The sequence below is a fragment of the Pinus tabuliformis genome, chromosome 6 (assembly GCF_031772625.1).
Source record: "Pinus tabuliformis cultivar Carrire ecotype Pingquan chromosome 6, CPIR1, whole genome shotgun sequence".
In the NCBI taxonomy this organism is placed as follows: domain Eukaryota; kingdom Viridiplantae; phylum Streptophyta; class Pinopsida; order Pinales; family Pinaceae; genus Pinus; species Pinus tabuliformis.
Window position 1 is genome coordinate 2,051,428,847 of NC_142292.1, and position 22,263 is coordinate 2,051,451,109.

A 22,263-nucleotide genomic window follows, 5' to 3' on the forward strand; every position below is an offset into this window, starting at 1 on the left:
ATATTATAAAACATAAAACATAGAGCATATTATGATTTATCTAGCAAGTGAGCAACTGTCAACATTTGTCATGTCCAAAATTCAAATAATAATGTTTACAAAATATGTCACTTGGTCACCGCCAAGCCAAAAAGGTTCAAAATTCAAATTCACAAGTCTACAAGTCTAATGAGTAATCTATGACAAAAAGTAGTAGATTGTGAATATATCTACTAATCTCTCCTCCTTCCACCACGAATAGAACGTGGTGAAGGGCCTCCACGTGGTGGCAATGAAGAAGATGGTGCCTCTGGAAGTCGTGGCACTGAAACTGATGAAGAAGAACCCCCTGCTGTTGGTGTTGAACCATGGAGCCTAGGAACCAAGGGACCAGATGAGGGAGCATCTGCTATATTTATATTTTTTTTTGCTTTCATTTGTCACCCTAACCCAAGGTGGACCCACCCCCAACAAGCAAACTCACCTAAAATTTAAAAAAAAATTGAAAAAAAAAACGATTTTCTAAATGCTTTTCCGGAAGCTTTTCTGGAAGCGTCTGGGAAGCGCCGTACGAAGCGCGCTTCGGCGCTTCGGAAGCGCCAGCGCTTCCAAATTTCCAGGAAGCGTCTAAAAATTTCGGAAGCGCGCTTCCGGCCAAGCTTCCTAGGCGCTTCCGTACGGGACGCGCTTCGGGGCTTGGAACCGGGGGGGGGGAGCTTCGTGCAACACTGCCCTCACACTGCCCCAGGACTCCTGCACTGTAGCACTCTCCGCCACTTCATGTGCATCCGTCTCTACCGACATCTGCCAATCCTGCTACTTCTCTTCGACGCTCCCGTATCAAGGTATAATCCAAGAGGTTGGGTACCTCAAGGATCCTGCCCCTCATCACCTGTAGTCTGTCTGACTACAGCTCGATGTCTCCCCACTTCTTCTCAAGTGGCAAATGAGCACTCATGGCACAATATTCATCCTCCTCCACTTCTTTCTCCGCCTTGGCTGGCGCTACCTTGTTCTTAGAAGCCTCTCCCTTACTCTCTTTCCTAGAACACTGGTTCGCAAAATGACCCAGTTACCCACAATGGAAGCATTTCACCCTGGCCATTGCCTCCTCGTACTTCTCATTTTCCGTTGGGTCAACTGGAGTCGCTAACGAGTGCTCCCTCTGCCGCTAACGAGTGCTCCCTCTACTAACCTCTGCACTGCTGCAACAACTCCCTGCATCTCACATCATTTCACACCTCTTTGTGCCATCCTGCACTTTTGCAACACTCCTGTGCCTCTCCCATTGTTGTAGCCTGCTACCCTCACACTGCCCCAGGACTCCTGCACTGTAGCACTCTCTGCCACTTCATGTGCATCCGTCTCTACCGATATCTGCCAATCCTGCTACTCCTCTTCGGGGCTCCCGTATCAAGGTATAATCCAAGAGGTTGGGTACCTCAAGGATCCTTCCCCTCATCGCCTGTAGTCCGTCTGACTACAGCTCGATGTCTCCCCACTTCTTCTCAAGTGGCAAATGAGCACTCATGGCACAATCTTCATCCTCCTCCACTTCTTTCTCCGCCCTGGCTGGCGCTGCCTTGTTCTTAGAAGCCTCTCCCTTACTCTCTTTCCTAGAACACTGGTTCGCAAAATGACCCAGTTACCCACAATGGAAGCACTTCACCCTGGCCATTGCCTCCTCGTACTTCTCATTTTCCGTTGGGTCAAGTGGAGTCGCTAACAACTGCTCCCTCTGCCGCTAACGAGTGCTCCCTCTACTAACCTCTGCACTGGTGCAACAACTCCCTGCATCTCGCATCATCGCACACCTCTTTGTACCATCCTCCTCTTGTGCAACACTCTTGTGCCTCTCCCATTATTGTAGCCCGCTACCCTCACACTGCCCCAGGACAACTGCACTGTAGCACTCTCTGCCACTTCATGTGCATCCGTCTCTACCGACATCTGCCAATCCTGCTACTCCTCTTCGGGGCTCCCGTATCAAGGTATAATTCAAGAGGTTGGGTAGCTCAAGGATCCTGCCCCTCATCGCCTGTAGTCCGTCTGACTATAGCTCGATGTCTCCCCACTTCTTCTCAAGTGGCAAATGAGCACTCATGGCACAATCTTCATCCTCCTCCACTTCTTTCTCCGCCCTGGTTGGCGCTGCCTTGTTCTTAGAAGCCTCTCCCTTACTCTCTTTCCTAGAACACTAGTTCGCAAAATGACCCAGTTACCCACAATGGAAGCACTTCACCGTGGCCATTGCCTCCTCGTACTTCTCATTTTCCGTTGAGTCAACTGGAGTCGCTATTGTTTTCAAGGCGAAGTCCTTGATGCGATATTTGTCTAGAATGGACTAGAACCTGGCCTTCCAGACCACGAAGTTGGATGCTCCGTCCAACCTATCCTGATCTCTCAGTCCATTCACAGCCATTATGCTTCTCTCTCCCGACTCCTCCAAGTCTCTCAACTTCCCGTCCGGAAGTTCTAAATTTCCATTCATGTCCTTCACCTAGACTATCATGTGTCTATCATGTGTCTACATTTCAATTCATGACCTTCACCTAGACTTACGGCTGTTAGTCCTAGTTTAGTGCATGACACATGAAATAGAAAAACACAACTGTCACTCCTTTGTAGCCAGGGGTGATCTAATTCAAGCTCCCTCTTGATCAGGGACCTATCAGAGCTCCTTCTTAACAAGTGACTCTTCTTTTCATCAGCAGCTTCTTCTTCATGGGTCCTTCAGCTACTTGATCAACTTCTTTCCTTGATGTCATAGAATTCAGTTGAGCTTCTTCCTTGTAGGGCATCAGCCATCGATCACTTTCCTTTTCGATTCATCATGTCATTCCTTTCTTCATGGAGAGTGGCCTTCTTGATACATATCTAGAACCTTCGTCATGTAGCTACTTCTTTCCCATCATGCTTCTTTCAGGAATTTCCATCCACCACATGAATCCCAGTTGTACTTGTACTTACAATTCTTGTTCCAATAGCCCTGCATGCACTTATCCAGATAGTATTCAAGAACTCAAAACATAACATTAAATTAAATCATACCTTACTAGATGGCTCTTCATCATGACATCTTCCTGTGGGTATCAACATCCTGCATTCATGTTGACACATCTCCCAAAGATGTCCATTGTCAAGGGTCTTCATCTTTCCCATCAGAGTCTTCATATCTTTCCGGGAGATTTCCTAGTAAAGTCTTCTTGGTCTTTGGATGTTGATTCCCTTCATTAGGGTTGCATATCTCATGATCTCTTCCTTCCTCACACAATACCTTCCCAGGTGCTTTCAACCACCTCATACTTCATATAAGGACATATTATGTTGATTTCATCTAGTGTGTCTTATGTCTTTTTGCATACTTCAGAGGAGGAGATCCTTTTTATCTTGATCATGCTTCTCAAGATAGAAGTAATGATCTGTGTTACCTGCAACCATATGACATGTCATCATAATATTAAACACAAGCATACATACCTTATTTTACCTTCAGGTCATCGAGGATTTTACCAGCGTCCTTGATTGAAGAGATCTTCAATCCCTTGATCTGCTTCATGTCATCACATCATTATCTCATGGATTCCATAAGTTGGAATTCTTGTTGAAACACTTGCTTCCTCTCTAGATTAGAGAACCCTTCGATGAGGATTCCATCAGAGAATTTTGAGGATCTTGTATATCCCCAACTGGCAGATGTTTCCTTTTTGACTTGTCCCAGATGACTCCTTTTTCTTCAATGTCCACTAAGGTTCCCAAGAGAAATATATTTCATGTTTGTCTTCCATGGGTTTTGTCCTTCATGATTTTCATGGTGATGTCACGAGCTCTTGTTTCTAATGCTTCCATGATGCCATGATGCATCTTATTATCTTGGTCATATCTATAACACAAGATTTAGGAGCTTATGATAGAACCCTTTTGTGAGGGATAACATCATACTCATAGGAGAGATTTGTTACTCCCTCTTTCCTTGGTCCCTTTCTTCAGCTTCCCCCATCTTTCCAGTGATATGAGCTTCTTTCTATAAACTTTCCATAGCATTGAATCTTAGTTATACTTATTCGGTCTGCTTGAGGACCAAACTTGTCTTTCCTTTTTGCGCACGTTTGAGGTAACCTTCTTGTTCATGGACAATTGTTACCTTGCTTGTCATTTAGAACGATGATGATTATCTTCCTTCCTAGATCTTGTAGATGGGGTCTTATGAAGATATCCTACATCCTTTGATACCTTTACTTTCATGAAGATTAGATTTCCTGTGACCTTCTTATTGCACCTTCAGAGAATGAGTTTATCATCTATATCACTTTGATGTCTCCAATACTGCTATGTGAGGGGATCTTTCATAAGCATCCCTTTCCATAAATTCAGAGGAGACCTATTGATATGTTTAGTAACTTCAGCTTCTTAGAGGACTATGACTATCCTCCTTCATGCAAGGAATCTTGATGACCCATCCAACCTACAGATGTCCTTGCAATAATGAAATAATTTAACCAAACTTAATTATAGAATGAAAAGATACTTACTTGTCATGTGAAGATGAAATCTTCACCTTGATCATGTTGGAAGTGGTTGAAGCAGATGCATTGATGCTTCCTCCGGATGAGATCCTTGTTGTACTGATAGGAAGATTGCCTTCTTTGCCTTCAAGTTACTTCGACTTATACATCTGACAAATTGTTGATGTACTTGGGATGGCACTGCATTGCTATCACATAAGTAGACCATGGAACCTTGTAGTATGCAGCATTGTGTAGAATCATAGGGTATTGAGGTAGAACCATAGGACTTCTTCATTTTATATTGAGTATTGTTTATACAAACTTTTATATATATTCCCTTGAATATATATCATCAAGCTCGAGAATCTGAGATGTCAAGATTGTTCCTTTTATAGAAAGGATTCAATCCGAGGTTGACATCTTCATTTAGTGGTACCGAGACTGTGGGTAGAATGGGACTTGTAAAGTAAATTTCATATGGTTGTGTATATCCGAACTAAATTGCTCTATGAGCTCTCCTAATCGAGTCTTCTACCTGTGATCATTTGCATCTTTTGTCCGAGTTTTCTGAGGCTGAGAATGTGGGAAGAATCCGAGTATAGGTCATCAATTTGAGAGAGACTGTAATTCAAAATTGTGACATTGTATATTGTTGTTGTAGACTGATCCTTGAATGTCTCTTTTAGCTGCCCTTCCTTTGACTTTAGCACCTTAGCTCTGATTCCATGTTGAAGAATCTAGGGCAATTAGCATAAGTAAGATTCTTGTAGACTTGATAACAATTTGTGAAGTGCTTTTACAATTTATCTTATCTTGATCTTGTTCTTATTATTACTGTGTGTTTACTTCATCAAACTACTACCAAAAACAAAGAGACAAGAACTCAAGAAGTTGGCATTCTGCTAGGGCCAAAACCTCTCCCTCTTGGAGAGGAAAACCCACAGGTAATTCTTCTTTTAGAGATTCCAATTAACGAACACCAAGACCATGACCCTTGACCTATTAGGTCACTCCAAGACCAAGACACCAATCCTCTTCTTTGTCACTATTGAGATCATCATAATTGTTGTACCATTGAGGCCATCACTACTGCATCATCGAGATCTCCATCACTGCTGCAACATCAAGATTATCACTGTTGTACCACTGAGATCCTGACTGTTGTATACTCATCGAGATCTTTATTTCAACAAAGAGATCTGAAATATATATATATAGGAGAGCTTCACTTAGTTTTACCGAGATACTGATTTTCTCCATTGAGGTCATGACTGTAGTTATACTAAGATCATACTTGCATCTATTATGACTGCTTCTGGACTATATACCGAGACAGAGTGTGTCTTCATGAGATCACTGCCTTATAATGCCAAGATTGTAAGGTTGCTTCAAAGGTCAATGTATAGACATGCCTAGACAGTGAACACCGAGGAGATGAGGACTGTAGTTTTCTCACTGTGATTATTGCAGAGATATCTGTGATGCATGCTACTATACCCATCGCAGTTCCTGAGCTTGAGGATAGGCCTCCGAGAGTGTCATCTGAAATTCTTCCTGCAACTGTCCTGTACTTCCTGCACCTACACGAAATTCAGAGAGAATCTGAGTTTTGTTCTGTCTGTGGTCAGCCTAGCCGCATATAAATAGTGGTTAGTCTCCCATATTTAGCCAACGTGTCAGTGTGAAGTGTTGTGTCTGTTATTTTAGCCGACTTGTCATTAATATATATTTTGAAGCCAAATTGACCGTCTTTCACATCGTTTTGCTGGTGATTCTTCTTTGGAGAATGGTGCTTGTCTTGGAGGGCTACTTGACACTAGGTTGACCCATGTACATTACATAAATGCTCAAGAAGAGCTTTTTAACATGATTTTGACTCTTTGACATTCCTAGACCTATGGAATGAGCAAGAAACTCATTCACATAATTTATAAAAATAATATTTATTTTTCTTGACAAGTACAAAGATCAAAATTACATTGACGAATACCGAACCTAGTTACATTTTTCTTCAACACTACTCTTCATTATGGCACCCATGGACCTCATCAAGCCTCTTAGAGGGCCCTACAACATGCATAGATTATATTTTTTGACCTCTTGAGAAGCTTACTCTTTCATTTGTGAGCTAGTTTGGTGGGTTTGTCACCAAAAGTTAGATGAATAGAGCATTATTTTATTTTTGTGGCTATTGTAGGGCCAAGGAGGCTAATTCAAACTTCTCATTAGTGGATAAATAAAAGTGAGATGAGTTCATTTGCTCATCACCACTTTGGATTGGATCTCTTCTCTCTCTTGAGAATTTCACACTTTTTCTTAGTGGATGAATTGGAGCTTTATGGATGAATTTTGATGTGTGGATATTGGTCTATCTTATCTTGGAGCTTCTCTCTTGACAAATTGTGGATGGTTGGGTATATTCTATCGAAAGACCATATTACTTGCATTGAAGAAAATCCCAAGTCACATAAGAGCTGTGCAGAATAATACTGAAACAAAATTAAATCAACCCTTTCCCCATTCCTTTATATTTCAATTTCACTAGCAAAAACTTATTACCATAAATTAGTCTAACTCATAAAGACAGAAGCATTAAGAATAGATGCAACACACCTCCAGTGGATATCTTCGGAAAGCAGGCTCAAAACGACTTTTACAAAACCTGTGATACCAAATTGTCAACACTGGAAGGGCTAAAAGTATAGGCGTGGAGTTAGCTGCTTTTTTAGTGCTTAGCAGACCAAGTAGTAGTAGCTGTGATATTACTAATGCAGCAACTATACGACTATGAACATGAGGCCAAAATGCTGCTACACTCTCATACTCCTGATTGTACACATTGATAACCTGCAAGACGCAGCCATTCTTTCAGACTTGTAATCAAGCCTCTAAAAGCACAATTGACATCCGTTGAAATTTAATTTTCCAATAAAATGTATTAGCTATAAGGACAAAATTTTAATAAAACTCGGACATCACAATGCAACTAAACACATATATTACCAGGTAAAGACAACACACGTAGCATTAATTTGATGCAACGATGTTTTCTTGATTGAAACAAAGTTCTAAGTAATGGTTGCCAGGGTTTACAATGATCTGGTAATACACTTTCTTGAACAAATTATAACATCCAAAGCTACCAACCTGATGTCGATACACAAAGTATGCAAATCCAAAAAAGATGACTATGAAAGGCAGAAGTATTGGTGTGACCACTGCATACACAAGTCCAAGCAGAAAGTATAGTTGAAGTTGAGGAAGTGCTTCTGGGAAACCAACACTGCCAGGATCCATGGCATTCTCCCTATCCTTCTCAGTCTTCACCAAAAACATGTTCTTCAGATGAAAAATGATTAATGGCTTCAATCGGAGAATTTCACCAGCAATGCCAGCCCATCCATCAACCATGATATAAGTGATGAAAAAGGTAGCTTTCATTGGTATTGAAACTCCAATAGTCTTTGGTATCCTGTAAATAATGAACATCTTCAGTGCGATTGCAATAATCTAGAAAATACAACACTTCTGTCTAGGCACATATCAATCAACCGAAAGACCTTTTGATATAAGCATATAGATAAAGGTCAATGGATAAAGGAACTCACAAGGCTTCTCTGAACAGGCATTTATTCAATTAGGTAAGAACTTCGAAAATAAATCTCAGCTTTTCTTTTGCCGAAAATTCAAATTGAACTGTAAAGGACTACAGTTTTCTTCAAAAGTATAGCATATCCAAACAAGGCATAAGCATGTACTATAACTCACACAATTACATAAGATCAGTTATTACTTGATTTTAACAATATTCATTAGTTAAGTGAACAGGATATAAGAGAAGTCATGTCCGTTAATAACTTTATTGTGTGTAAGCATACAATGCAATGGAAATCCCCATAATGAAATACAAAAGGAAATCAAAACTGAACAGCTATTTCTTTCACAGATATTTATAATTATCAATAAAGAGCACAACATACACAATTTAGACACAGACTTCAGTATATTAATGTCATAAACCTCCTTTCAATTGAAGCTTAGACTCTTGTGGACAGATTAACTCTAAAATGGGTGAATGTCATATATTTTTCAGAGAGGGTGAATGTCATATATACAGTATATTAACAAACTTGTCTGCTAGTTACATTCTGGCTCAACATATAATTATGCCTTCAGGCTACTCAATATAATGAGTACTGGTGATCCAATGCCCAATATCACTTCTTTCATAGTGACTCCACTAGTGGTCTTTGAAACCATCAATTCATGGTTAGGTGTTGTTGTCACTCAGATTGTACAGGCACTGTGACAATGACTCAGGTCGGGGACTGTCACTCTGATCCCCGACCTCTCCGTTCTAGCTGTCTCCCAACAGCAAGCTATGGGGAGTAGTCCCCATGGAAATGTGAAGACGAAGGACAAGCTGGCAACCAACGAGTCTGGGAGGCAAGATTGAGTGGCCTAGCTACTTGATTATTTAAGCAAGATTCAAGGATTAAATTAAATTCAAATTTGAGACCAGTGCCTTATGGAGTCAATTTCTTGCTTATTATTAATTAGAAACCAAGTAACCGGATGGGCAATCGCTGCTTAGATGCTTTACTAACCTATATGCTATGCAAATCCTAAGATCTAGGTGTAATGCAAGAAATCTTGGTTACTTTTAGTTATATGCCTACTCTAAGTAAGACCTTCTTCTTAACTCTTTTGGAACCGATGTTTGAAGTAGGTTGTGGGATGGAAGCCAATGGGAAGCAACCAAAAGCTTGATTAACAATACCTCCCCCCGTGTTCCAACCACCCGATGCCTCCGGCACTGTAGAGACTGTGGCTCTAATGACTGCAAGGTCACCGTGTTAACCACTCGAAAGGTGTTGAATCTCTCAAGCTAAATTGAGAAAGAGTGGCCTTAGAAGTCTATCAACCAAGCTTATGCTTGGAGGTAAATTGTTAAAGCAACTAGACTTAGGATGCTTATGCAAGGCAGATGAATGACTCTTGATTTAATATTTGCTTAGTGTTTAAGTACTTTAAGTTATGATTAATCTTCAATGACAAGATTACTTATCAATAAATTGAAAGACAATGTTATTACCAAGAGTGTGCCAATTATTAAGTGCCAAAGATAAACTTATCTTCCACAAGATGCTTAGTCAATGATAGCAAGTTTAGAACAGTCATCTAATTTTAACAATGAAAAATACTTGAGACGAATTAAGATATACCAATGACCAATGTTAAGAGATTATTGAACTAGCTTCAATGGCTACTACATCTTACTTCAAATGTGAGGATAAGCTCAAGGAAAAATATGATTATCATACATGGAATATGACTTTGGATTTGACTTTAGAAGAGCATGATGCCATGGACTATGTGCAAGGAAGAGTGGTAGAGCCTCCTTCAAATGCCCCTGTTGCTACAAAGACGAAGTACAACGAAGTTGAGGTCAAAGCTAAAAGAATTATCATAGACTCCATTCAAAAGCATTTGGTTGCCTATATTTCTGATTTGGGAACATCTATGGAGATGTATGATAAGCTGATTGGGATGTTAAAAGAAAATAATGCAAATCAAATCCTCTTTCTCAAGAACAAGTTCAAGGACATCAAGATGGATAAAGGGGAGTCTATTCAATCCTACTTCATGAGGATCACACAAATCAAGAATGACCTTCTATCCATTGGAGAAGTTATTGCTGACAGGGAGTTCACTCTCATTACACTTGGAGGTCTTTCAATAGCATGGGATGTGTTTAACACAACCATTCTCAACAATGACAGGATTCCTAGTTTCGATGAATTATTGGCTAGATGCACTCAAGAAAAGACAACGATGATGGAGAGAGACAAGCCCTCAAATAGAAATGAACCTACTGCTTTCTTCGCTCATGCTAAGAGGAAGAACAATGTTGGTCCAAGGAAACAGGGTCAAGGATTCAAGCAGGGATTCAAAGAAGGAAGGAAAGGAAGGTGCTACAATTGTAACAGTTTGGCCACTATGCTAGAGAATGCCCTCACAAGAAGAATTCTCCAAGGGATGATGACAACAACAACCACAACAATTTCAAAGGCAATGGCAATCAAAGGAACAACAAGTTCAACAATAAAGGGAAGAGGAATGCTCACATTGCTCGATATAGAAATGGTCGACCTCCCAAAAGGACAAGAAATTCTAGGTATGAGGAAAGTAATGTTGTAGAAAAACAAAAGGAATTGTATCTTATTTCCACTCTATCTACTGCCTCTCCTCCAAATACTTTGGATCATTGGTTGATTGTATTAGAATAATGCTATTTATGCTATTTAGTGATTAATGCTCATTCTTATTAGCTGTTTCTAGTTTTATCTATTTAGCAGTTTCTTAGAAGAAACCGGTTGTTTCTATTTCCTAACAGAAACTTGATGTTTCTATTTCTGTAAATATCTTTGTATTACTTATTGACCTTCATTTGCTCATGTAAATCAATTCAATTCATTCATTGATTATGGTATCAGAGCTCGGGTATTTTTTTCGAAATAATTTTTCATTGCTTGAAAAATTTTGTGCTTCATTTCGAAATTGCTCTCTTGGAATCTGAAAATTTTTTTGGGCATCACGTTCTTCTTTGGACATCGTTGTTTATTTTGCGCTTGCGGGTTTTGACTACTCCGAGGGTTTCTTGATTGCTGGAATATACTTTGGAGCGCGTTTTTTTTGGCACCAGACCCAAGCTGAGTTGATCCTCCGGCCGATCAAATCCCACTGTGTTGCACCACAAAACAGCAACTCGCCGCCTTTGGGAGAATTTTTTTCCTTACTGGTTAGAAGCCCCTTCCGTCACCATCGCGTGGATTCAAGTTCAAAGTCGGGTTTTTCGAAACCCTTGGGACCGTATTTCAAAGAGGTTGTATACGCTTTAGAAAACATAAAGACCGGTCAATATTTTGGCTTTCGTGGTGATTCGAACCATGACGTCGACGGGGAATTTAACATATTGGTTCGTGCCATCCACATGTGGCACTTTCTGCAGCAGTGTTTTGGCCAAACACAAAGAAGTAAAGAACAGTAAGCATTTCCAGAACGACGGCAACTGAATCGCAGGTGCAGCATTCCGGAACAACGCGTGTTTGTTGGAATTTCAGCGTGAACGCTGACTTTTTTGTTTTTTTGTGGCACGGGACTGCAGGGCCGGCTATATATATATATCAGACTGCCACCTTATATACAAGTTTAATCAAAATTGCATACCGTTCTCGCCAGTTCTCAATCGTGGGTCATACCTACATCTCGAAATCACCACAGCGTTGTGATTTGGAATTTTTTTTTCAGAGGTGCGTTCTTGTGAACCGATGTTTCCAGCGTACCTGTTTTTTTTATGCAGCGGCAAGGGTGCTAGGTACATGAAATTTTATTTGCATATGCTTTTAGAAATACGAGTGTTATCGTTGTACCAAGTTTCCGTCTGATTCAAATGAGAAGTGTTCAATAGTTACATGATTTGAAATTAAGGGACAGGGAAATCACTTTTTTAAGGGTGCTGGACGTGGTAATCTGGGGCCAGTACAGCGCTGTCAAGAGCTAGATTGCACAATGTTCTGCAGCTCAATTTGTTGTTGTATTTCAAATTAAAACAGTTCCTAAACCAGTGATTAGTTACGTAAATCGTGCTTCTCGGTGTTCGATCCTACGTGAAAGAATCAGCACCTGTCAGATTTTTTTTGTATCTTGGGAAACGTGCAAATGGCCTCCCCTACCAACCTGATGTTGGAAGGCAGTCAGCGTTTTAATGGCACCAATTATAACATTTGGAAACAGAGAATGTTGACCATTTTTGAATATAGGCATCTTGATCAGCTTGTTTTAGGAAAAGAGATCAGTCCTGGTGCACCTGGTACAGACTGCCACCTTATATACAAGTTTAATCAAAATTGCATACCGTTCTCGCCAGTTCTCAATCGTGGGTCATACCTACATCTCGAAATCACCACAGCGCTGTGATTTGGAATTTTTTTTTCAGAGGTGCGTTCTTGTGAACTGATGTTTCCAGTGTATCTGTTTTTTTTATGCAACGGCAAGGGTGCTAGGTACATGAAATTTTATTTGCATATGCTTTTAGAAATACGAGTGTTATCGTTGTACCAAGTTTCCGTCTGATTCAAATGAGAAGTGTTCAATAGTTACATGATTTGAAATTAAGGGACAGGGAAATCACTTTTTTAAGGGTGCTGGACGTGGTAATCTGGGGCCAGTACAGCGCTGTCAAGAGCTAGATTGCACATTGTTCTGCAGCTCAATTTGTTGTTGTATTTCAAATTAAAACAGTTCCTAAACCAGTGATTAGTTACGTAAACGTGCTTCTCGGTGTTCGATCCTACGTGAAAGAATCAGCACCTGTCAGATTTTTTTTGTATCTTGGGAAACGTGCAGATGGCCTCCCTTACCAACCTGATGTTGGAAGGCAGTCAGCGTTTTAATGGCACCAATTATAACATTTGGAAACAGAGAATGTTGACCATTTTTGAATATAGGCATCTTGATCAGCTTGTTTTAGGAAAAGAGATCAGTCCTGGTGCACCTGGTACAGATCAGGATAAGTTTGATGATCGAAATCGAGAGGTTGTTATGCTTCTCAAACTCTCTATGACTAATGATCAGTTACTGTAGATTCCTTCTGGCAAGACAGTTGCCGAGATCTGGCAACATTTGAAGAAATTGCACGAGACATCCGACAAGAGCAGAGCTTTCTTTCTCAAGAATCAGTTGTTCTCCATCATGATGGACGAACATATGTCTTTACAGGAACATCTTAACAAGATTAAAGACATCCGAGATCAGCTAGAAGCCATTGGTCGAACCATGGAGGAAGAAGATATGGTAGTCATCACTCTGAAAAGTCTGCCAAAACCTTATGAGCACTTCATAGAAACACTCAACATTACCTCCACTAACGTTGATCTGAAGTTTCCGGAGTTATGCACCAAACTCATGCAGCAAGATCGTTGGAAACAACAGTTTGGTAGTGGTGCTTCATCAGCCTCCTCAGAAAATGCTTTTGCTGCCAGATAACAGTCCTCTCAGTCCTTTCAGCAGAAAGGTTCTTCTCAGCCTTTTGACCTTGCTAGGAAGAAAAATGTGCAGTGTAATTACTGTCACAAGTTCGGCTACATGAAGAAAGATTGCCAACAGAGGATTGCTTCTGAACAGAAGAAACAGGTAGGAATCCATCAAACAGCGAATGTTGCAGAACATTCCGAGCAAACAGAATCTGCCTTTTACGCCTTTATGGCTAAAAGGTCTTCAGATCATGTTCCATCTTCAGCCTGGTACATCGACTCTGGTGCATCACGCCATTTCTCTCACAGGCGTGACTAGTTTATTGACTTCTCACCCTTCAGTGATTTCGTGGTATTCGGCGGAGGTGAAGAGTACACAATGGTTGGCAGAGGTAGAGTTCAGATCCAATCTAGTGGGCGCACACTCATCTTCCTAAATGTGTACTATGTTCCTGGTATGGAAATTAATCTGTTGTCTGTCAGCCAGATTATGAGGAACTCTCCTCAGCTTGATGTAGTGTTCAGTGCGCACAAGTGCTCCATTATCGACAGGGAGACTAGTCTTACGGTTGTTGTTGGCCTAGAGGATCATGGTCTATACAGGCTTCTTGACACTGGTGATTCTCCAGAAGTGGCTCTAGCAGCTCGTGTTTCTCCCATCAGCACTTTGTGGCATCAGCGATATGGGCATCTAAACATGCAGTATCTCTCTTAGCTCTCTCGAGAGGGACTTGTGTCAGGGTTACCTGATATTCAGACTCAACAGTTGGGAGTATGTGGCGCCTGTCAAGCTGGCAAGCAACATCGGTCTTCATTCAAGGACGGAGAATCTTGCCGCGCATTTAAGGTACTCCAGTTAATTCATGCTGATATTTGTGGTCCTATGAATACATCTTCTATTACTGGTTGCAAATATTTTTTGCTTATTATAGATGATTTCAGTAGAAAGATGTGGTTGTATTTTCTAAAATATAAATCTGATGTATTTAGTATCTTTCAGAAGTTTAAAACCTTAGTTGAAAAAGAGTCTGGCTGTAATATCATAACTCTTAGGACAGATAACGGGGGGGGAATTTTGTTCTTCTGCTTTCTCCAACTTCTGTGATACTCATGGCATCAAACGCCAGTTAACTACACTCTACACTCCTCAGCAGAACAGTGTTGTCAAACGCCTCAACCGTACGGTTGTTGAAATGGCTCGTTCCATGTGACAACACAGGAGTGTTCCGAACAAATTCTGGGTTGAAGCAGTATTTACTGTTGTCTATCTTCTTAACCAATCACCTACTCAGGCTGTTAAAGGGAAGACTCCCGAAGAGGTTTGGTCTAATCGTAAGGCTAAGATCAGTCACCTCAAAGTATTTGGCTCGGTTGCATATGTTTGGATTCCAGCTGCTAAGCGCTCTAAGTTGGATTCCAAAAGCCAGAAACTCATGATGACAGGGTACAGTGATCATCACAAGGCCTATAGGCTGATAGATATAGCCACTGGTCGTCTTAGCTTCAGTCGAGATGTAGTATTTGATGAAGACAGAGGATTCTTTCAGTCTCCTCCTTCTGAGCAGTCTTTTGAGGATCAGCCTCACAGTGTTCTTCTTCCGATAGGTCCACCTGATGGGAGGGATGATGCAGCATCAGTATTTGATGATACTCTACATGAGCTTCCTCCGGAAAATAAACCTCCTCTTGGTACTCCTATTGTTCCTGAGCCCTCTCCACCTCCTCCTGAGATTGGTTCCTCTACTCTCCAGCCTAAATGGTGGGCTAAAACCATTGGTGATCTCGGGGATAATGAGCTCCTTGAAGGTAGAAATTCTAGACATAAGAGCAAACAACAGTCTACAATAAATTTTGCTCTTATGGCTAATCTGCACAGTATTTTTGAGCCTCAAACCTCTTCAGAGGCTAAGGGTACACCTGAGTGGGAACAGGCTATGGAAGCTTAATTCCAAAGTCTTCAGAAGAATCACACTTGGGCCCTTTCTAATCTTCCTGCAGGAAAAAAGCCCATTAGCTGCAAATGGGTGTATAAAGTGAAATACAAAGCAGACAAAACCCTAGACAAGTATAAAGCTCGCCTTGTTGCTCGAGGGTTCTCATAGAAGGAAGGCATTGACTACGAGGAGACCTTTGCTCCTACAGCCAAGATGAGTACCATATGGTTTGTCCTTGCCTTAGTAGCTCAGTTCAATTGGAAAGTCCATCAGATGGATGTAAAGAGTGCTTTTCTGAATGGTGACTTACAGGAAGAAGTCTACATGATGCAGCCTCCAGGATTCAAGGTTGCCGGTCAAGAACAGAAAGTCTGTAGATTATTCAAAGCACTCTATGGTCTAAAACAAGCTCCTCGGACTTGGTACATGAAAATTGATCAGTACCTCACAGATCATGGTTTTCAGCGGAGTCCATTTGATGCAAACTTGTGTATCAAGCATACTGGTGATGATATTCTGTTTGTGGTTGTCTATGTGGATGACCTTATCATTACTGGCAGCTCAACACATTTGATCCATGGGATCAAACAGGATTTGTGCAACACTTTTGATATGACAGATTTAGGACTTCTTCATTACTGTTTGGGGGTTGAAGTCTAGTAGACTGAGAACAACATCTTTCTCTCTCAGTCCAAGTATGCCAGAAATCTTGTGGACAGATTCCGAATGCAAGATTGCAAACCTGCCACGACTCCTATGGAACCAGGGCTCAAACTTTCAGCTCAGTCATCCTCACCCCTTGTGGATGAAACTTTATTCAGGCAATTAGTGGGCAGCCTCATCTACCTTACTGCCACTAGACATGACATCAGTTTTGCAGTGAGCTACATTTCCCGCTTCATGTCAGCTCCTAAGGCTAATCATTGGATCGCAGCAAAGCGTGTGCTGTGTTATGTGCATGGCACTCCTGATTATGGACTTTTATACACTCGAAGTTCCAATCCTATACTCAGTGGTTACATAGATTCTGACTGGACCGGTTCAGTTGATGACTGTAAATCTACAGCTGGGTATGTGTTTAGTCTAGGATCCGGTGCTGTCACCTGGACTAGTAAGAAGCAGCAGGCAGTGGCTCTTTCCTCAACAGAAGCAGAGTATCGGGGAGCAGTTAAGGCATCTTGTGAGGCAGTTTGGCTTCGACGTATGCTTGCGGATATGCATGTTTTCCAGATAGATCATACTCCCTTGTTCTGTGATAATCAGGGAATGCTCAAACTTGCCAAGAATCCAGTCTTTCATGAACGAACAAAGCATGTAGAAACCCATTGTCACTACATTCGCCAGCGTGTTGAAGACGGATCTGTTCAGTTGCGATATGTTCCCACAACGGAGCAGCCCGCCGACATCTTCACTAAGCCTCTTGGCCCTGATAAGTTTGTAAAATTCATAGGGTCTATTGGTGTTGTAAATAGATTGAGCATTAAGGGAGGGTATTAGAATAATGTTATTTATGCTATTTAGTGATTAATGCTCATTCTTATTAGCTGTTTCTAGTTTTATCTGTTTAGCAGTTTCTTAGAAGAAACTGGTTGTTTCTATTTCCTAATAGAAACTTGATGTTTCTATTTCTGCAAATATCTCTGTATTACTTATTGAGCTTCATTTGCTCATGTAAATCAATTCAATTCATTTATTGATTAGATTGATAGTGGAGCATCAAGGCACTTCATTGGGTACAAAGAAGCCCTCTCAAATTTGATTGAAAAGAAGACTAATTTGGAAATCATACTTGGAGACAATGCCACCTACCCTTTGAAAGGGATAGGTATTGTTACTCTTCGCTTGAATCTAGGTCAAACCATTCATCTACAAGAAGTATTGTATGTACCCGATTTCAAGAAGAACTTGTTTTCTATTTCTATGATGGAAGATAAAGGCTTCAAGGTAGCATCCATTGACAGAAAGATACGTATTTTGCAAAGAAACCCTAAAGATGCATTCACACTTAGATTTAGGGTTGATAGTCTCTATCAAGTTGGAGGAAGTCCTTTGGGAGCCTTCACTTGTGATGCTTTACTTCAATTTGAGCTACGGCACTAAAGGTTAGCCCACTTACATTACAAAGCCTTACCCGTGGAAGATGGCCACGGGTATGCCCGATTTCAACATGAATCATGAAGGAGTTTGCCAGGGTTGTGCATAAGGGAAACTTACAAGGGGACCATTCCCTTCAAGTTAAAACCAAACTACGGATATTCTTCAATTGGTCCATTTTGATCTATCTAGAATGTTGCCCATAACATCATTGGGACGATACTTATATTATGCAATTTTTGTGGATGACTTCTCTCGCAAAACATGGATCTATTTCTTGAAAAAGGATGAAGTGTTCAAATGGTTTCGTTCTTTCAAAGCCTTGGTGGAAAATTGTTATGAATATAATTCATAATAAAATAATAAATGTAAATAATAAATATAAATAAAATAATAATAAATGATATTTAATTAACTAATGATTAGTTAGTTAGTAATGAAGAGGTATGTATTAGAGACATGGCCATTCGTGAAAGGGCACCTGCCTAGGGTATATAAGTGGGCCCTCATTCTGGAAGTAATCATCCTACATCAATTCTTTTATACAATATACAATTCACAACTACTATCCTACGATGAATGTTTTTGTCTTCGAAGTATTTTAAATATTTCCGTTGCGTATATGAATTTTGGTCGTTACATTGGTATCAAAGTCATTTGATCCTCTAGCAAGCTCGACTGTTGCACAGGAGCCTCGTTCTTTGATCGAGGCCTTTGGCCATCAACATTATGTCAACCTTGTTGTCATATAATTGAAGAGTTTAGCTCAGGATTTGGGTGTTTCTCCTCTTCTTCGTTTTGTTGGGTCTTTGGCCATTAAAATTAAAAGGAAGAAGAAAAGTGATAAAAATAAGCAAAAAAAGGGGGGGTTATCATTAAACCCTAAGCTCTTTGACAAACACAAAAGAAATCTATTTTTGAAGAACATATCATTGTCGTTGACGAAAACTTATCGATAAACAAAATGGAGTCTAACTCAAAAATGTAGGATGTATGAATTTCCTATAAAGGTTTTTCAATTACAGATCACAGAGTAATTACATAAAAAGGAAGTATCCAAGATAAATTAATATCGTTATCAACACAAGAAACGATAAAAATTACATCAACATTAACTTGGCAAATCAACTATTAATTCTAGAGCCAAGCATTGGTGTAAGGAAAAATATTTTTGACCAAAAAGAGTATAACATTAGTGATTTACAAGTGACAGTAGGTCATTATGAGTACATATCTCAATTTCATGTTGTAAAGATGGATATTGACATCATACTCGGTCAACCTTGGTTTAAGAATTTGGGTACATTCATGTTAAACATAGAGAAACAAGTTTTGACATTTCCTTATAAGGGGAAGATGGTCACATTTCGAGACATAACAAGTAAATCAAAATCAATAACATATTCAATAGAAGACTTCAAGGATGTCTCAGACTTTATGTTTCAAGATAACAAAAAAAAAGGCAAAAAGAGCTTGAAGAAGCCATCTGCATTATAGACAAAGAAATTTTGTCTCTCAGAGATCACAATGAAAAACTACTCGAACAAGTCAAGAAAGCCAAAGCCACAAAGAAGGAACTCAAGAAGCGTTTATTAGAACAAGAAGAAGAAAATTTACATTTTAAGAGCCTTAATCAGACATTATTAGAACAAATCAAAAGTTTAAAAGATGATGAAGCTACTAAGAATAAAGTCAGCAATTTAGAAAAGGATGAACTTGTATGTTTAAGGAATCATAACCAAATCCTACTTACACAAATAAAAAAACTTTAAAATGACAAAAAATCACTAAATGACAAGCTAGAATGTTAAAATTGGCAACTAGGGTCAAACTCCATGTGGATCACCTTATTTATGGCTTCTGATATTTTTCCTAGATTCCTCTCATCGAGAGGTGTAGGATTAATCTAAAGATCATCCGATTCCGATAAGTATTTATGGAGATATGAATTTATTTTGATTATGGACAAATTGTCAAGGTCGGCCAGCAAACTTATGTAGGCTCAGAAGCCCAACAGTCATGTCTATTCAACCTCAACGTTTGCATATAAATACAAGAAGCATTCTCCTCATTTGGACAATTCAATTCACTCATCTTCTCTCTCTCTCTCTCTTACGCATAAAAGGAGCCTCTCTCTCTCTCACACGTGTGGCTGAAAGGAAGACGTCCTAGGGCAAGGAAGACACAGAGAGGAGGACGCTAGGGCAGCAAATCATCTCTTTGACTAGAGTTGACCAAGTGTTGACCTTCCAGAAGTGCAGATTGGGTGTGGTTGCCTCTCCTACGCAGGCCACAATTTTTGGCACGAAAATCAAGGTGATCTAACCTCTGGTTTGACTGGTGTTGACTGTCGTAGTTTAGGACTGCAGGTTGACTTCAGAAATCTGCAAATTGACTGAACTTTTGGGGTTGTTCAAGGGTTGCTTCTTCAGGCTGTTCGAGGACAAGTTGACCGGAAATTGACCAAGTATTTTAGAGGTTAATTTCAGCTAGTTTGACCAAGTTTGACTTTGCTGACTTTATGTTTCAAGATAACAAAAAAAAAAGGCAAAAAGAGCTTGAAGAAGCCATCTGCATTATAGACAAAGAAATTTTGTCTCTCAGAGATCACAATGAAAAACTACTCGAACAAGTCAAGAAAGCCAAAGCCACAAAGAAGGAACTCAAGAAGCGTTTATTAGAACAAGAAGAAGAAAATTTACGTTTTAAGAGCCTTAATCAGACATTATTAGAACAAATCAAAGGTTTAAAAGATGATGAAGCTACTAAGAATAAAGTCAGCAATTTAGAAAAGGATGAACTTGTATGTTTAAGGAATCATAACCAAATCCTACTTACACAAATAAAAAAACTTTAAAATGACAAGAAATCACTAAATGACAAGCTAGAATGTTAAAATTGGCAACTAGGGTCAAACTCCATGTGGATCACCTTATTTATGGCTTCTGATATTTTCCTAGATTCCTCTCATCGAGAGGTGTAGGATTAATCTAAAGATCATCCGATTCTAATAAGTATTTATGGAGATATGAATTTATTTTGATTATGGACAAATTGTCAAGGTTGGCCAGCAAACTTATGTAGGCTCAGAAGCCCAACAGTCATGTCTATTCAACCTCAACGTTTGCATATAAATACAAGAAGCATTCTCCTCATTTGGACAATTCAATTCACTCATCTTCTCTCTCTCTCTCTTAAGCATAAAAGGAGCCTCTCTCTCTCTCACATGTGTGGCTGAAAGGAAGACGTCCTAGGGCAAGGAAGACACAGAGAGGAGGACGCTAGGGCAGCAAATCATCTCTTTGACCAGAGTTGACCAAGTGTTGACCTTCCAGAAGTGCAGATTGGGTGGGGTTGCCTCTCCTACGCAGGCCACAATTTTTGGCACGAAAATCAAGGTGATCTACCTCTGGTTTGACTGGTGTTGACTGCCGTAGTTTAGGGCTGCAGGTTGACTTCAGAAATCTGCAAATTGACTGAACTTTTGGGGTTGTTCAAGGGTTGCTTCTTCAGGCTGTTCGAGGACAAGTTGACCGGAAATTGACCAAGTATTTTAGAGGTTAATTTCAGCTAGTTTGACCAAGTTTGACTTTGCTGATCTAGGGTTCGCTGCTGCTGATATAAAATTACAGAATTCAGATTTTGTACTATTTCTCTCTGCTGAACTATTGAAGATAAAAGAAAATTTGATCAAAGGGTTTCCCCGCATTGGGGTTTGTCCTTGGCTAGCCGCCACATCTTGTGTCTCTAGTCTTGGCTTGTTTTTTGTTGATCATTTAATGTTCTATCTGTACTTTACTTAATGTATATCTGATTGCTAATCTGTGGCTAATAAGAAAAAAAATAAGTAAACTGCTCTAAGCATAGAACATACCATAATTTAACATGGTATCAAAGTTGAAGTGAAGACAAAGCCCAAGCAAGAGCAATCACCGAAGAGAAGGTTGGCAAGGCTATCTTAAAGGAATCATGGGGTCCTCAACACACTTCCCTGTTGAAGACAAACTTCGTAAGAAGTCTGACTATCACAGATGGAAGATGTCTCTCGATATAACATTAGAAGAGCCATAAGTGTTGGACCATGTGAGAGGCGGGATTGTTGAGCCTCCATCAAATGCATCCATTTCTGCTAGGAGCAAATGGACCAAGGGAGAAGTCAAAGCAAGGAAGATCATCCGGGACTCTATCGACAAACGCTTGGCGGCCTATGTTTCCGAGCTGAACACCTCCAAGGAAATCTATGATAGACTGGTGAGTTTATTTAAAGTTAATGATGCAAATCAGGTCTTGTTTCTTAGAAATAAGCTGAAGGAAATTAACAAGGGAAAAGATGAGAGTATGCAAGCATATTTCTTAAGGATCACCGAGATCAAGAACAATCTCCTATCTATTGGGGAAGTAATTCCTGACAGGGAAATGACACTCACAACTCTTGGAGGACTGCCATCTGAATGGTATATATTCAGGACTACTCTTCTCAACAATAACGTAATTCCTGGATTTGAGGAATTAATGGCCAGATGCATTCAAGAAGAAACGAGGATGGAAGAGCAAGAAATGCCCATACTTAAAGGTCATCCCTCTGCCTTTTCTTCTCATACTAAAAGAAGAAACAATTTCGAGGCTAAATTCAAAGGAAAGGTTGGACCAAGGGTGGAAGAAAAGGACAATGTTACAATTGTAATAAAACGGGTCACTATGCTAGGGAGTGCC

The 22,263-nt window shown here is 40.1% G+C and overlaps 1 protein-coding gene across 6 annotated transcripts in view; it reads right to left on the reverse strand.

Moving 5' to 3' along the window:
- Positions 1–22,263, reverse strand: part of LOC149267472 (hyperosmolality-gated Ca2+ permeable channel 1.5-like) — a 292,293-nt gene that overhangs the window by 42,974 nt on the left and 227,056 nt on the right. For all 6 annotated transcript variants that reach the window (XM_089433173.1, XM_089433142.1, XM_089433149.1 and 3 more), the window contains 2 exons: positions 7,635–7,959; positions 7,101–7,334 (listed from right to left, as the gene is read on the reverse strand). In XM_089433173.1, coding sequence (XP_089289299.1) covers positions 7,101–7,334; positions 7,635–7,959 — 559 coding nt within the window. The remainder of the gene's footprint in view (positions 1–7,100; positions 7,335–7,634; positions 7,960–22,263) is intronic.